The 13246-nt window shown below is 41.3% G+C and overlaps 1 protein-coding gene across 1 annotated transcript in view; it reads left to right on the top strand.

The window, feature by feature from the left end:
* The window catches only part of OSBPL10 (oxysterol binding protein like 10), a 634297-nt gene that overhangs the window by 358220 nt on the left and 262831 nt on the right, over positions 1–13246 (top strand). Inside the window, exon 5 of the mRNA XM_077491461.1 lies at positions 11350–11557. Within this exon, the coding sequence (XP_077347587.1) occupies positions 11350–11557 (208 nt within the window). The remainder of the gene's footprint in view (positions 1–11349; positions 11558–13246) is intronic.

Genomic DNA, 13246 nt, shown 5'->3' with positions numbered 1-13246 from the left:
CGCTAGACGCAACAACCTTAAGATCAGAGGTGTCCCTGAATCAGTCCCAGTGAGCCAACTGAACCAATATGCCTGTGACCTGATCCGCACAGCTATCCCTAATGTATCTGACACAGAAGTAGTTATTGATAGGATACATAGACTTCCTAAGCCCTCTTTTATCCATGAAGATGTCCCCAGGGACGTAATAATGAGAGTCCATTTCTTTCACATAAAAGAGCAGCTTGCGGCATACTTCCGCAAAAAAGAGCAACTGCCTGAACGATTCTCAAATCTCCAACTGTTAGCTGACCTCTCCCAATACACCCTACAAAAGAGAAAGTTGCTCCTGTTAATCACAAAAGCCATGCGGAACCATGACATTATGTATCATTAGGGCTATCCTACTCGTCTGGTCATCGCCAGAAATAACACTATGTCCGTGGTTAATACATTAGAGGAAGGACTGGCTCCCTCCCCGAACAGCTGCCGACTTCCCGACAACATCACCCCAAACCGCAGACCCCAGAAGATTGGCATGTGGTCTCCCACAAGAGGAAACACCAAATCCATTGAGACGCAACCGCCTCTGGTCCACTATTTTGATTATATTACTTTAACAACGCTCCCCGGCTTACTGGAGCTTCTCCACGTAAATCCCCTTCCCTCATGGATCTTGTGCAGTATACCTGCAATCAGACCCCTTTTGAGGTCGCTCCTTCCTTTTTACCACTAAGTTTAGACTCGGTTTTCTTTTTGTATTTCCTTTTTTCTCTTTACTTCTCCTTTATCTCAAGCTTGCTGAGCCAGATGTACAGCTTCCCACCACTCGACGGACCCAATACTTACACGGCCATGGAAAAGCATAACGATGCTTATTATACGAACAGACTTCGAAGGACTAGGATCCAAGTTTGGATTGCAACACCCATAAAGTACTCCACACCCTTTTATGCCTATTACTGTAACATCCTTTAATGTATGAGGCCTCAACCATCTGGCTAAACGTGCCTCCCTTTGGAAAGAGGCCCTCAAGTTGGGGAGTGACCTGGTATGCATACAGAAAACACACTTTCAGGCTTCGGCCTCCCCAATGTTCACACACAAATTCCCCCATATCTTTACTGCTTCAGCCTCTTGCAAGCGGAAAGGAGTCCTTATAGCAATTAAGAACTCGGTGGCTTTCAAACTCCATGAATCTATTCAGGATCCAGACGGTAGATTTTTGATCCTCATCTGTGATATCAATGGTAGACTCTTTACAATTGTCAATGCTTATGCGCCAAATGATCGTCAATATGGGTTTGCAAAAAGGTTGTTCTCGACAGTTTCTAAATGTAAGCGAGGGGCATTGATTGTTTGTGGGGACTTTAACCTGATCCGAATATGGATACCTCAGTGAAACATTTACGCTCACCCAGAGCACTCCAACCTTTATTTTATTTAGAAGATGTGTACGACGTGTGGCGCTGTCAACACGCTGAAGAAAGAGATTTCACCTTCCATTCCGCGCGCACAACTCGTACTCACGGTTAGATATGATCCTGGTGGACAGGGTTCTGTTACAAGCGGTGTCCTCCTCCAGTATACATGACATAACTTGGTCGGACCATGCACTTGTTTCTGTGTCTATCCTGGAGGAGCACACGCCCAACCCTGCATACATATGGAGAGTTAACTCACAGGTTTTTAACTCCCAACAACAAGTGGCGACTATTGAGAAGCATCTTCAGGAATACTTCAAGCTTAACTCTCCATCTGTATCAGATCCGTTTGTAATTTGGTGTGCCCATAAGGCCTTTATCAGGGGTATCCTTATTCAAATATGTTCACGTATGAGGAGACAGAGGCTTCGGCTGCTTGACGAGGTGCTAAGAGAGATTCGCACGACAGAAGCCATTAATAAATCTAACCCCTCCACGCCCCTAGCTACAAAACGATCTAAACTTCGTACGACACTGAGAATAATGCTTCTAGAACAACACGATAAACATGTTAAGGCCCTTAAACTGACAACCTATTCCTCTGGTAACAAAGCAGGCAAATTCCTAGCTAACAGACTGAAAGCCAAGAAGTTACAATCCAAAATAGAACATCTAGTAGACCCTTGCTCAAATGCCAAAACCATGGATCCGAAGGGCATTGCCAATGCCTTTGCGGCCTACTATAGTAAGCTATATAACTTAAGGGAGGATCCTGAGACTGCACAACCGAGACCAGAGGAGATATCATCTTTTCTGTCCTCTCTCCAACTGCCTGAACTGACCAATGACCAATTACAAGACCTTAATGCACCAATCTCCCCTTCAGAAATTTGCAGAGCCATTAAGTCACTACCCTTAGGGAAGTCCCCAGGACCTGATGGTCTATCTAACGATTACTATAAACAGTTCTACGAAACACTGCGAATCTCTCTCCGGTGTTCGTGGCGGCTGCAGCCTCGGCCACCTTTCAGTCAGAAATGCTGCAGGCTCATGTTGTAACCATCCCTAAACCTGGTAAAGATCCAGCCTGCCCAGCTAACTACAGGCCTATATCCTTACTGAATACAGATATCAAACTATATGAGAAAATCATTGCACATAGGTTATTGTCTATATTACCCACCCTTGTTAACACGGATCAGATGGGTTTTTTGAAAGGGCGCCAAGCCTCTGATGCAACTAGGAGAGTTATTAATTTGATACAATATGCTGGGTCTAGTCGGGTGCCTTCTCTGCTCCTCTCTTTGGATGTGAAGAAGGCATTCGACCGTATCTACTGGGGTTATATGAGAGCTACGCTGGAAAAGTTTGGTTTTAAAGGTCCCATTTTGGCGGCCATACTGGCGCTATATTTAGCTCCTTCGGCACGGGTATACACATCCAACACATTATCCTCTTTCTTCCCAATCACGAATGGCACCCGCCAAGACTGCCCATTGTCCCCAAGCATCTTCAATCTGTTGATAGAACCCCTAGCAGAGGCAATAAGATCTACACCTGCGATTAAGGGCTTCAATCTAGACTCTGACTCCCATGTTATAAATTTGTTTGCGGACGACATAATTATCTTCCTGACAGAACCACAGATGTCCTTAGCCGCAACACACCAACTTCTTAATACCTTCAGTAGAATCTCATACTACAAAGTAAATTGTAATAAATCGCTTATCCTCAACTTAGGTGTTGAACCGGGTCTATGTAAAAGCTTACAGGACTCTTTTGCATACACATGAAGTGCTGGAGAGATCCCCTATTTAGGGATTCAACTGACTGCCGATGTTAAGCAGTTAGCTGAAATTAATTATTCCTCCTTGATTAAAAAACTAAGCAGAGAAACCCAAAGTTCCACTAGATATGAGCTTTCTTGGATGGGCCGCCTTGCGGCTTTTAAAATGTTTACACTGCCATAAATTCTATACCTGTTCAGAACTTTGCCTATTCTCCCTAAGAGATCTCATTTCATAGCGCTCACTAGGTTGATGAGGACCCAGATATGGAAAGACATGAAACCTAGAAGTTCACACGCCCAACTTTTAAAGCACAAATTTGCTGGCGGCATGGGCATGGTTGATCAGAAGCTGGTTCCGACCAGGCATAAATAATAGATGGACCACCATTGAACTTTCTGCCGCTTCCACCTCGGCCCTGGTGAACCTACTAATAACCGATACATGGAAACCCGGCCTGCTTAACAAAACGCTTCTCTCTATTCAGGCCTCTTTGGAAGCCTGGAAATGCTTTATATCGACTAGCTCTCCTCCAACACAACAACACCTTATACCAATCTCGTTAGAGGTCCTGGAGCTGCTGATCCCTAACCTGTCTCTTCAAAAATGGAGAGATCAAGGTATTTTAGCTTTGGAAAAGCTACTCCTGGACAGCTCTCCTAAATCATTTTAATCACTCCAAGCTGAATTTGACATACCTACCACGGAACACTATACATACATTCGCATCCTACACTGTCTCACTTCTTTGAGCTCGACAAAACTGTCAGTATTTGCCCCTGGTTGGCAATACCTCACGAGCGTAGAGCATCCCAAATCCAAGGGAACTTCACTATTCTACAATTTTTTACAAAACAAACTTGTTTTTCAAAAAACTACACCACACTTGAAATGGGAGTCAGGTTTAGGGTCCCCATTTACCAGGGCCCAATGGATTGCAGCCTTTAAATCGATATATCAGGTATCGAAATGCGCTAATCACTGGGAACTATCCCATAAAATTACTTTGTGGTGGTATCTCACCCCATATAGATTGTCTAAGTTCCTCTCGTCGCAGTCCCCACTATGTTGGAGGGAGTGCGGGGGAGTGGGACAGATCATGCACATTTTCTGGACTTGCAAGCACCTGACGAGCTTCTGGAATAAGTTGTTTCGTGTCATCTCAGATATAACTAGTATTCTCACTCCTCCTACAGGTGCCTTGGCCATTCTTAACATTGGCATAGAACAATTTCCACCTGATGGTCGCAAGATAGTTACTCATATTCTCTTAGCAGCCAAATTACTGATCACTAGAAGATGGAAAAAAAAAACAGGCCCCTAGTGTTCTTGAAGTGATTAATATGGTACAATACAACTATACATTTGAGCGCATACTGGCTGGCAGACAAGGACATGTTCCTACTTTCGAACAACACTGGAACTTATGGAACGCATGGATGACAAAGAGTACTGGGTCATAGTCCCTGGAAGTGTGTATGATGGTCCTGGTTTCTAGTTTCTAGTCCCTGCTGAAATAATGTTCACACTTGATTCATACTGAAACAGTGTAACACTGTAATGGCAGCTCTTCTTGGCTCTCTCTCTTCTATCTTTGACCCTCCCTCCTTCCCCCCCCCCCCCTTTATTCCACCTGAGGTACGCACATTTATCTCCTACTACCTCCTACCCTCTACCAGGTAGCCCCTTGACAACTCTTGCTGCCTTTTGGAAGTAAACCTACTGTCTAGGATCTACTTGCCCTCATACTGATGTACCTCATTGTATGTTTTGGTACCTACATATTTTGATACTTAAATGTTTTGATATTTGTACACTTGCAATGTGTATGTTATGTTACCTGCATATAGACATCTGTATGACAAATTATATTTCTTTCAATAAAAACGAATTAAAAAAAAAAAATAACACATTTTGTTAATCAAAACCCCCAAATGTTTGAAAAACCCTTGCCTCTCAAAAAAATTACTTAAAACCGGAAATAGCTGGGAGATACTAATCCATACACATGCTAGTATATGATCAAATTGCAGCATAAGAGAAATTATTCCCCATATATAATCAGAGGGATAAACTTAAGTCAAGCCCATGGAAATTCCTACCCCTACTCTCTGAGCTTATAGTGGAAATATAGAATGGCCATGGTTGCAACAGCAATCACCATAGATATAATTATAAATGCACAGGTCTCTCAAACAGAAATTCGGAATCCCAAAAAGAAACTCGGAACCTAAACATTGAAGGTATGCATATGCAGAGATTGATAAAATCCCAAAATTGGTGCACTGGCCCTAGCACAATGATTCTACTGATTGGCACACATGCACCAACCAAGATCCTGCAAAGGTCATGAGCAAGTAGTGGATATAGCAATCCGATTAGCTGTGTACACAGTGAACTTCCAACTAAATGACTGCACATAAAATATATAGATGACTCAAACCTTTATCCAGTGAATCCAGTAAGTAATATCCTTTGTAGGAAAATGTAAGTGTCCACCCATTCCTTAACCCGAAAAGACAAAACTTGTGAACCCATTCTGTGGAAAAAGAACTTATTTCTTTAAAATAAACTGCCTGTGTAGATCTTCACTCATTGCAGTCCACTTAAAATAGACATAAATTTGTATAAATCCTGCACCTAAATACCAGGTATCAGACGACTCCATGCTCTGTGCAGATTGCCTCTCAGGCTCTCATGCATTAGGTATATACTCCGCTATTAAAATGAATTGGCTCTGTATTATGCAAAGCAGTATTTGCAACAATTAATCCATAAATTGATGATAAGTCACTTATCTGACCCTTGGTCCCAAAGAAATCCTTTGACTGACACTTCTTGCAAAGAGCCTAACTACCGGATAATGCATATCGTATAGCTCCTAGATTGTAAGCTCCAACGAGCAGGGCCCTCTGATTGCTTCTGTATTGAATTGTATTGTAATTGTAAAGTCTACCTTCATGTTGTAAAGTGCTACACAAACTGTTTTTGCTATATAAATCCTGTATAATAATAATATATCCACAATTTACTTCATTAGGTATGCATGTCAGTGCGGCTGAAGGAAAACCCTAGAAGTGCCACATCGACATGTTTTGTTCCTGACCAGAACTTTCTCAGGATATAAGTCGTCCATGTCTGCTGGCGCTTGTATACTCCCATCTTGATAACAATCTTAACTACCAGTATTTAATGGCAATCACTAACATGGAAACAGTTAAACCAATGCATATATAAATAGGGTGATCACACCAGGAGATAACACCATCTACTATCTACACAATTATCTCTACCAAAATCTATGTCTTCATAGAAACAGTTCCAATGTTATTTCCCTTTTCAGGCCTTTTAGGACTCAACATTCCACAGGTGTCAATCCAGAAACATTACTTTTATAATGAAATTTTAACAAATCCCCACCTTTTGGGACTAATCTAAAGGGTATAAATACCCTTCAGACTCTTGAGCGAGCCATTATCATGCTTTGCAAAATGGTCACCCAAAGGAATACGTTCAGCCATGTGTAACTGGTGGATTTGTACTAAGAAAAGGAAGCAGTAAAGTACAATCGCTTCGCTTCTCTGCTGCTCTCACTGCTCATTTCAGGAGAAATTGCTCCCCAAAGTCCACTGAGAAACTGACACTTCGTCTGGTGCTCACTGGTTTCTTTTACTAACCTTTGCATCTTTACAGGATATAGTAATGACTGATGCAGCTTTTTGCTTTTACATATGCTGTATATCTATAGACCCCTTATATTTCATTACAAAATTCCATGAAAACCATATTCCATACCATTCTTTTTTTTTTACTTTCATAATTTTACTAAGATCCACAAAGCCAGCACTCCTTCCACTAGTAAAAACCTTCAGTTGCATATATCCAGTAAAAGAAAGCTGTCTCCTACTAACACATTTCATCTAATCTTGGCCTTAGTTGTAACTAAAGGTATCTGGTTCATCTACTCCCATAAATACTCTGCCAAGTTAACAGAAGAGCATCTAGAAGAGGCGGACCAGATTACCAATGGCTGGGAGCCAGAAATACATATTGTTGATCACACGTAGACCAAGTTAAAACCCTAATGCACTATATAGTGTATATTATAGTTTTTCTCTACTTGCCCTCCGGAAGATTTTACCCCCCTTCATGAACAGGCCATTCTTTGCTATTGCACTGCGCTACTTTCACTGACATTTTCCCGGTCATCCACACTGTACAAAATTACATTTATATATTTTTTTTTCACACAAATAGCTTTCTTTTGGTGGCATTTTATCACCACTGAGTTTTTTATTATAAAAAAGGAAAAAAGACAAATATTTGAAAAATAATATTTTTTTGTTTACTTTCTGCTATGAAACATATCCAATAAAAAAAAAATGTAATTTCTTAATGAATTTGGACCAAAGGGTATTCTGCTACATGTCTTTTTTGTTAAAAAAAAAAAAGTGTATGTTATTTAGTTTGCGTGAATGGTATAATGTCTACAAACTATGGAATATATACTAGAGTCTTTATGTATTTATTTTCTTATACTAGTAATGGCGGTGATCAGCAACTTATAGTGGGACTTTGATAATATGGCGGGAAATCTGACACTAGCTGATGCTGGCTGGGGGGATACACTAACTGACACTGATATCAGTAGTGACTATAATGCATAGATCAGTGCTAATACTACACACAGTCACAGTACTAATGACTCTGGCCAGGAAGGGTTATCAAGGGGTTATTTGTGTGCCTAACAATGTGTAATGTGTCTAATACAGTATGTACTGATTTTACTCTGCTTTGCAGAGATTGAAAAAAGCAAGATCGCATGCCAGTGTACAGAGCTCTGTGTTTACAACACAGAGCTCTCTTCCATGAATGACGGAGCTGATCAGCAGGTCCCAGCGATCAATCATTGGCCGGGACCCACTAATCAGCTTGTGCTGTAACAAATCACTATACAGCTGGGGCGGCGGAATACCAGATACATGATCTAGCACACAGTGGCTGCCCTTCAGCAGTAAATAAAAGAAAAATCACATAATCTATAGGTTGCTTTACTCTCTCATAAAGGTTTTTGTTCAATGTGCAGCTTACATCTCCCCTCCTGCCGATTCCCTTTCCCCCTGAGACCTCAACATGGTTATCTAGGCTCCAGGATATACTGTTGTCAGACCTTCAAACAAGATGGCCATTCTGGTTGCTATTATGTTTGCAAGAAGGATCTCTAAATTGATGGCCTTCTCTTTTAAGGAGCCTTTCATAGTGTTGCACAGAAACAAGGTGGTCTTGAGGCCTAAATCCTCCTTTCTCTCCAAGGTGGTCTCTGCCTTCCACCAAAGGATAAGCTCACCCTTTAACAAAAAATAATAAATGCACATTTTTGTGCAGGTAAAAAAATGTGCATTTATTATTTTTTGTTTCTGGAGCCTCTAAAGCATTGCATTATCTATCAGCAGATCGCTGGTGCCATGCAGGTTTCCTGCAGATCTGTTAGTGTATCTGTGTGCCCGTACACCCCATTAGGGCAAGCAGATACAATCTGACAGGAAGAGAAAATGAGCTACCACAGCACCTTGGTAGTTCATTGAAAACTAAAGGGCCAACAGCTGCAAATGCTGCCAGACCTTTTAGTTGTCCATACGCAGAACACTGTGAATGAGTGACCCGGACAGGCGATAATTTTTTTTTTAAATTGTGGGAGTTTGCCCCTCTACCTCTACTACTGCTTCCTTTTGGAAATCATATCAATTGTATCCTTTTTGTACTGAGTGATGGCTCACACAAAGGTCTCCCTGCTTATCTTATCACCCCTGCAAGGTGGATTAGATAGTCAAGGCCTTTTGTCTAAATGCTATGGTGCACATTTCACTACACCTGTCAGTGCTTCATGGGCCTTCCAGCAACAGGCATCTGTTTTGCATCTGGGCTTCGTTTTACCAGATGGATGTTCAAAGCATCTTCTAAGGCCAGTCTCAGGCATAAGGTGCTACAAGGCTACTCTCTATGTTTTGAACCTTTTTTAATTATTGGGTTGTTATATGGGCCTGCTGGTGGTGTTTGCTATGTTGCTCATCCCTCTTTTGAACTGCTTTTGGGTGTCCCATTTGTAAACACTGAGAAGTCTGTGTCCCATACTGTACGAGCAGGAAAATACGATTTTTGACTCTCCAGTAAGATTAATTTCCCTGAGTACAAATGCAGGACACAGGACCCCGCTGTCTGTTTTTATAATCTCCCTATTGCTTGTTCTAAAACTGAGGTTAGCTTGGAGATGTTCTAGCAGCTTTTTTGCCAGTGTCCAATCACTTGATGGTAGCTGCATAGAACTCAGTTGTAAAGACTAAGAAGCCTGTGTGCCTTAACAATTTTTCGGTAGTAGATTTATCAGAGACCTTTAGTTATGACTAAGGCCAGTTAGCAGGGTACACCATTCTTTTAGCGGATATATGCAAATACAGGTGAGTACTGGTATTTTTGATTTTCCTGTGTTGTTTTGTGCACTTTGTGGGGAGCACCACCTGCTGCTGTGGGGGCAATTACTGCTGCCAAGTAAGCTAATCATTTGGTGTTTCCCATCTTACAAGGACTCTCAAACTTTACTAGTTTATTTCTTGCTTAGAACTTGGAAAATCAAAGTGACCCGTCCATATCTGCAGAATAGTTTAATGTCATTACGTCCTGCTGTTCAACCTGTAAAAGCTTGCTGAATGCACTTTTCAGGAGTAAGATGTCTTGTGGTTTTCGTTCTGTTTATAATACTAACCTGTCCCTCAGAATCCCCCCAGTCCTCAGTAAGAGATGTGACATGGCTGTCATGTTGGAATCAAGCAATGCTACACTGACGTTGCTCAGCATGTAGCTAGTAACCTGAGCTTTAGTTGCTGTGCCGCCTTGTCTTACAGCCCTTCAAATGAGATGTTATTTTGTCACAAAGAGGTGCAAAGTAGCGGGAAGTGTTCATTAGTGTCACGGGCCTGGTGTCCGCAATGAGAGCAGCTTTGTCCAGGAAAACACTGTGTCCTCATTATTAAGTTCCACTCTGCAGGATCTCATAGGATGAAACTGTTTCCTTAATGTGCTTTTGTAATAATGAGGTCGAAGATCACAACCATCCTTTCATCATAGTCATTTCCAGCTTTTGCTTCTGCTGTATGCCTGCTGCTGCATCACATTGCTTGCATGGGCATAAGATCAAAGTGAATTGGTGCAGGACAGAGGAAAGACTGCTCTATGAATTTACTAATGGGAGCTTTCATCTTATTGAGAAGCATCAATGCCACTTTAACATCTATCCTCAAGCACAGTGTTTCAGGCTGTGTAACAGCATTTCTCCTTTATTGTTTTTATTCCTCTAACCCATTTGTGGCTTGCTCTACAAAATTATTGAACTTGTCAACTTAAAATATTTTTTTGATAACATTGTTTTTTTAAAGTTTAACTATTTAAACTTAACTTGCATACAGTATTTGCATCCTGGTGGCAAAAAAAGCGAATAATTGCTAAAATATTTCCAAATGTGTGCAGACACCCTCTAGAATGGCACTCCTAATGTATATAATTTTGTCTTTGATAAATATGTGTGAACCATTCAAACCAAGAAGACATTATGTATTTTAATTCCAGTGCTGATGGCTTAAAAACACTTGTATTAGATTTGGGTAGAATGGTATGAAGACCGTTTTGTAATTTTTTTTTCTCTACACACTGCCCCCCTGCATTTTCCTTGGTCCTCTGTCTGTCTACTCCATGGGAATATGGGAAAAATACAAAGGTGGATTGTCTGCAAAGAAGGATGCAGTGATAGACAGTTAATCAACCACTTGTCTGGAGTTTTCTACTTTCTTTGATGGAGAATGTAGGGTGCGAGGGCTTTAAAGAGTTTACATTTTTACATAGAAAATATATACCAGTTTTCCTTGCTGAACATCTTCCCGCCCCACTAATCAGCAATTAGAATACTGCTTCTGAGCTGCAACCAATACTACACGTTTTTTCAGCATGACAAAGCCACTTTGAAGAGCAATGCGATTCAAATCAGTATTTGGTAGACTCACCTTCCAGAGTATAATATTCTTTCTTATTGTTTGGATTCTGTATGAATGTTTAAAAATCGAAGACATTTAAATAATCATGATTAATTGTTTTTCCGTTTCATCTATCAGGTCATGGCTGAGGTGGAAGGGCAGCAGAAAAATCTGGTACATGCCATTGAATCCCTGTCAGGCAGCGGCCCGCTATCTGCCTTGGATCAGGACTTACTCCTCCTGAAAGCTACCTCAGCTGCCACCCTTGGCTGCCTTGGCGAGTGTCTACATTTACTACAGCAGAGTGTATATCAAGCTGGGCAGAACAGTAAAACTGTGATGACAGGTGAGAGTATAGAAAATTAGAGTCTTCTTATGTGGTTTACAAAGTTTAAGGAAATTAATGAATTGCTGGAATAGAAAGAAAGAAAAGAGATGAATGGCTTACACTTCAGATCACAACTAATTAAATCTTAAAGGGATTCTACCATCAGAAGATTTTTTTATCTAATGCATAGATAAAAAGCCTTCTGTGTGCAGCAGCCTTCCTCAGCCCCCCTAACACTTACCTGAGGTCCCTCTCTGTCCAGCGATGTCCACGAGTGTCTCAGCCATCCGAGATTCTCCCTCCTGATTGGCTGTGACACAGTAGTGGCGCCATTGGCTCCCGCTAATGTCAATCAAATTGAGCTAGCCAATCCGGGGAGAAAGCGAACAGGTCAGGGTGATAGAAGCCCCCGTGTCCTCCCTTGGAGTGAACCACGTTTTTTTAATTTCTCTAGACCCGATTGCGAGTTTGTCACTTTACATACTTCCCTGTGTACTTCCGTCCTCTGGGGGTGTTTAATTGCCTGGTCTCCCTGGTCTTCACTGAGGCATTACCAACATTGTGAGCACCATCCTTTCTTGGAACCTTGGATGGACATCACTGATTGTTTTTTAAATATTCTGTGGCTGTTGTTTGTGTTTTTACAACCTTTGTCAACATAATTAATCTGCTCTATTAATGTACATTCCCCCTGATGAAAGAAGGATTTTCTGAAACCCGTCGAGTGTTGTCCGTGTGCATCTGCCATGGTGATCTCATCACAGTAGTCCAAGGACTATATAGAATTGTATTCTCTGCTGCTCTTCATTATTGTGTTGACTTATATGCCTATCAGCCACTACTGCTGTTCTTTTTTTTAATCAATTATTTAATTAAAAAAATGGTATTTATTTATATATATTTTTTGCTTTTGGATTCTCTATTTGTCTATAACAACTATATAAACTAGCTGGACCATTAACGTCTCTTTAGGGTGAATTTTTTTCTACTTTATTGTTCAACCATACCTCAATTTTTCCTAGCTAGCCCATCAGTGGAGAGAGGGGTCGGGCCCGGGTCAGGGCTCCATGTCTGAATAGACACAGGGAGCTGTGACTTGGCTCGGGTGGTGCCCCCATAGCAAGCTGCTTGCTGTGGGGGCACTCGACAGGAGGGAGGGGCCAGGATCCGAGAAGAGGACGATCCAGGCTGCTCTGTGCAAAACCACTGCAACATGTTTGTTATTTTTATAGGAAAAAAAACAAGACTTTACAATCGCTTTAACTTTTATTTAAACCTATAAAAAATAAAATTACTTAACATAAAACCTCCATCTTTATTTTTTATACAGACTATAGTGAGAGATAAACGTTTAGCAGGGTTCTCTGCCTCTTCTCAAGAGAAGTCAGGGATGGGAAGGGAGAGGAGGATCCCATAATTGTCCCTTTCCACTGGCCCTCACTATGCTCACGGGTCTTGCATGAGCTTAGCAACAATCTTTTTAAAGAAATCTGTGCTTCCTTCAAGATAATGGCATATTGTGCCAGTATGTATCACATACTGGCACATTATGAAAGATTTACCGGTAAAATGAAGCCCTCCCCGCTGACAGAGCGTCAGTCGGCAATGATGTCACTTCTATATGTTACACCCTAAATGTTAGTGTAACGTGTAACATGCTCCCAGAGGTGAACTTTTCCTTTAATGATCCCTTTTAAGACCAAAATC

This window comes from Lithobates pipiens, unplaced genomic scaffold (assembly GCF_037356315.1).
Source record: "Lithobates pipiens isolate NorthernLeopardFrog02 unplaced genomic scaffold, aLitPip1_a1.2 Scaffold_19, whole genome shotgun sequence".
NCBI lineage: Eukaryota > Metazoa > Chordata > Amphibia > Anura > Ranidae > Lithobates > Lithobates pipiens.
Note: the sequence above shows the minus strand (reverse complement) of the source record. Positions and strands in the feature narration are given on the sequence as shown.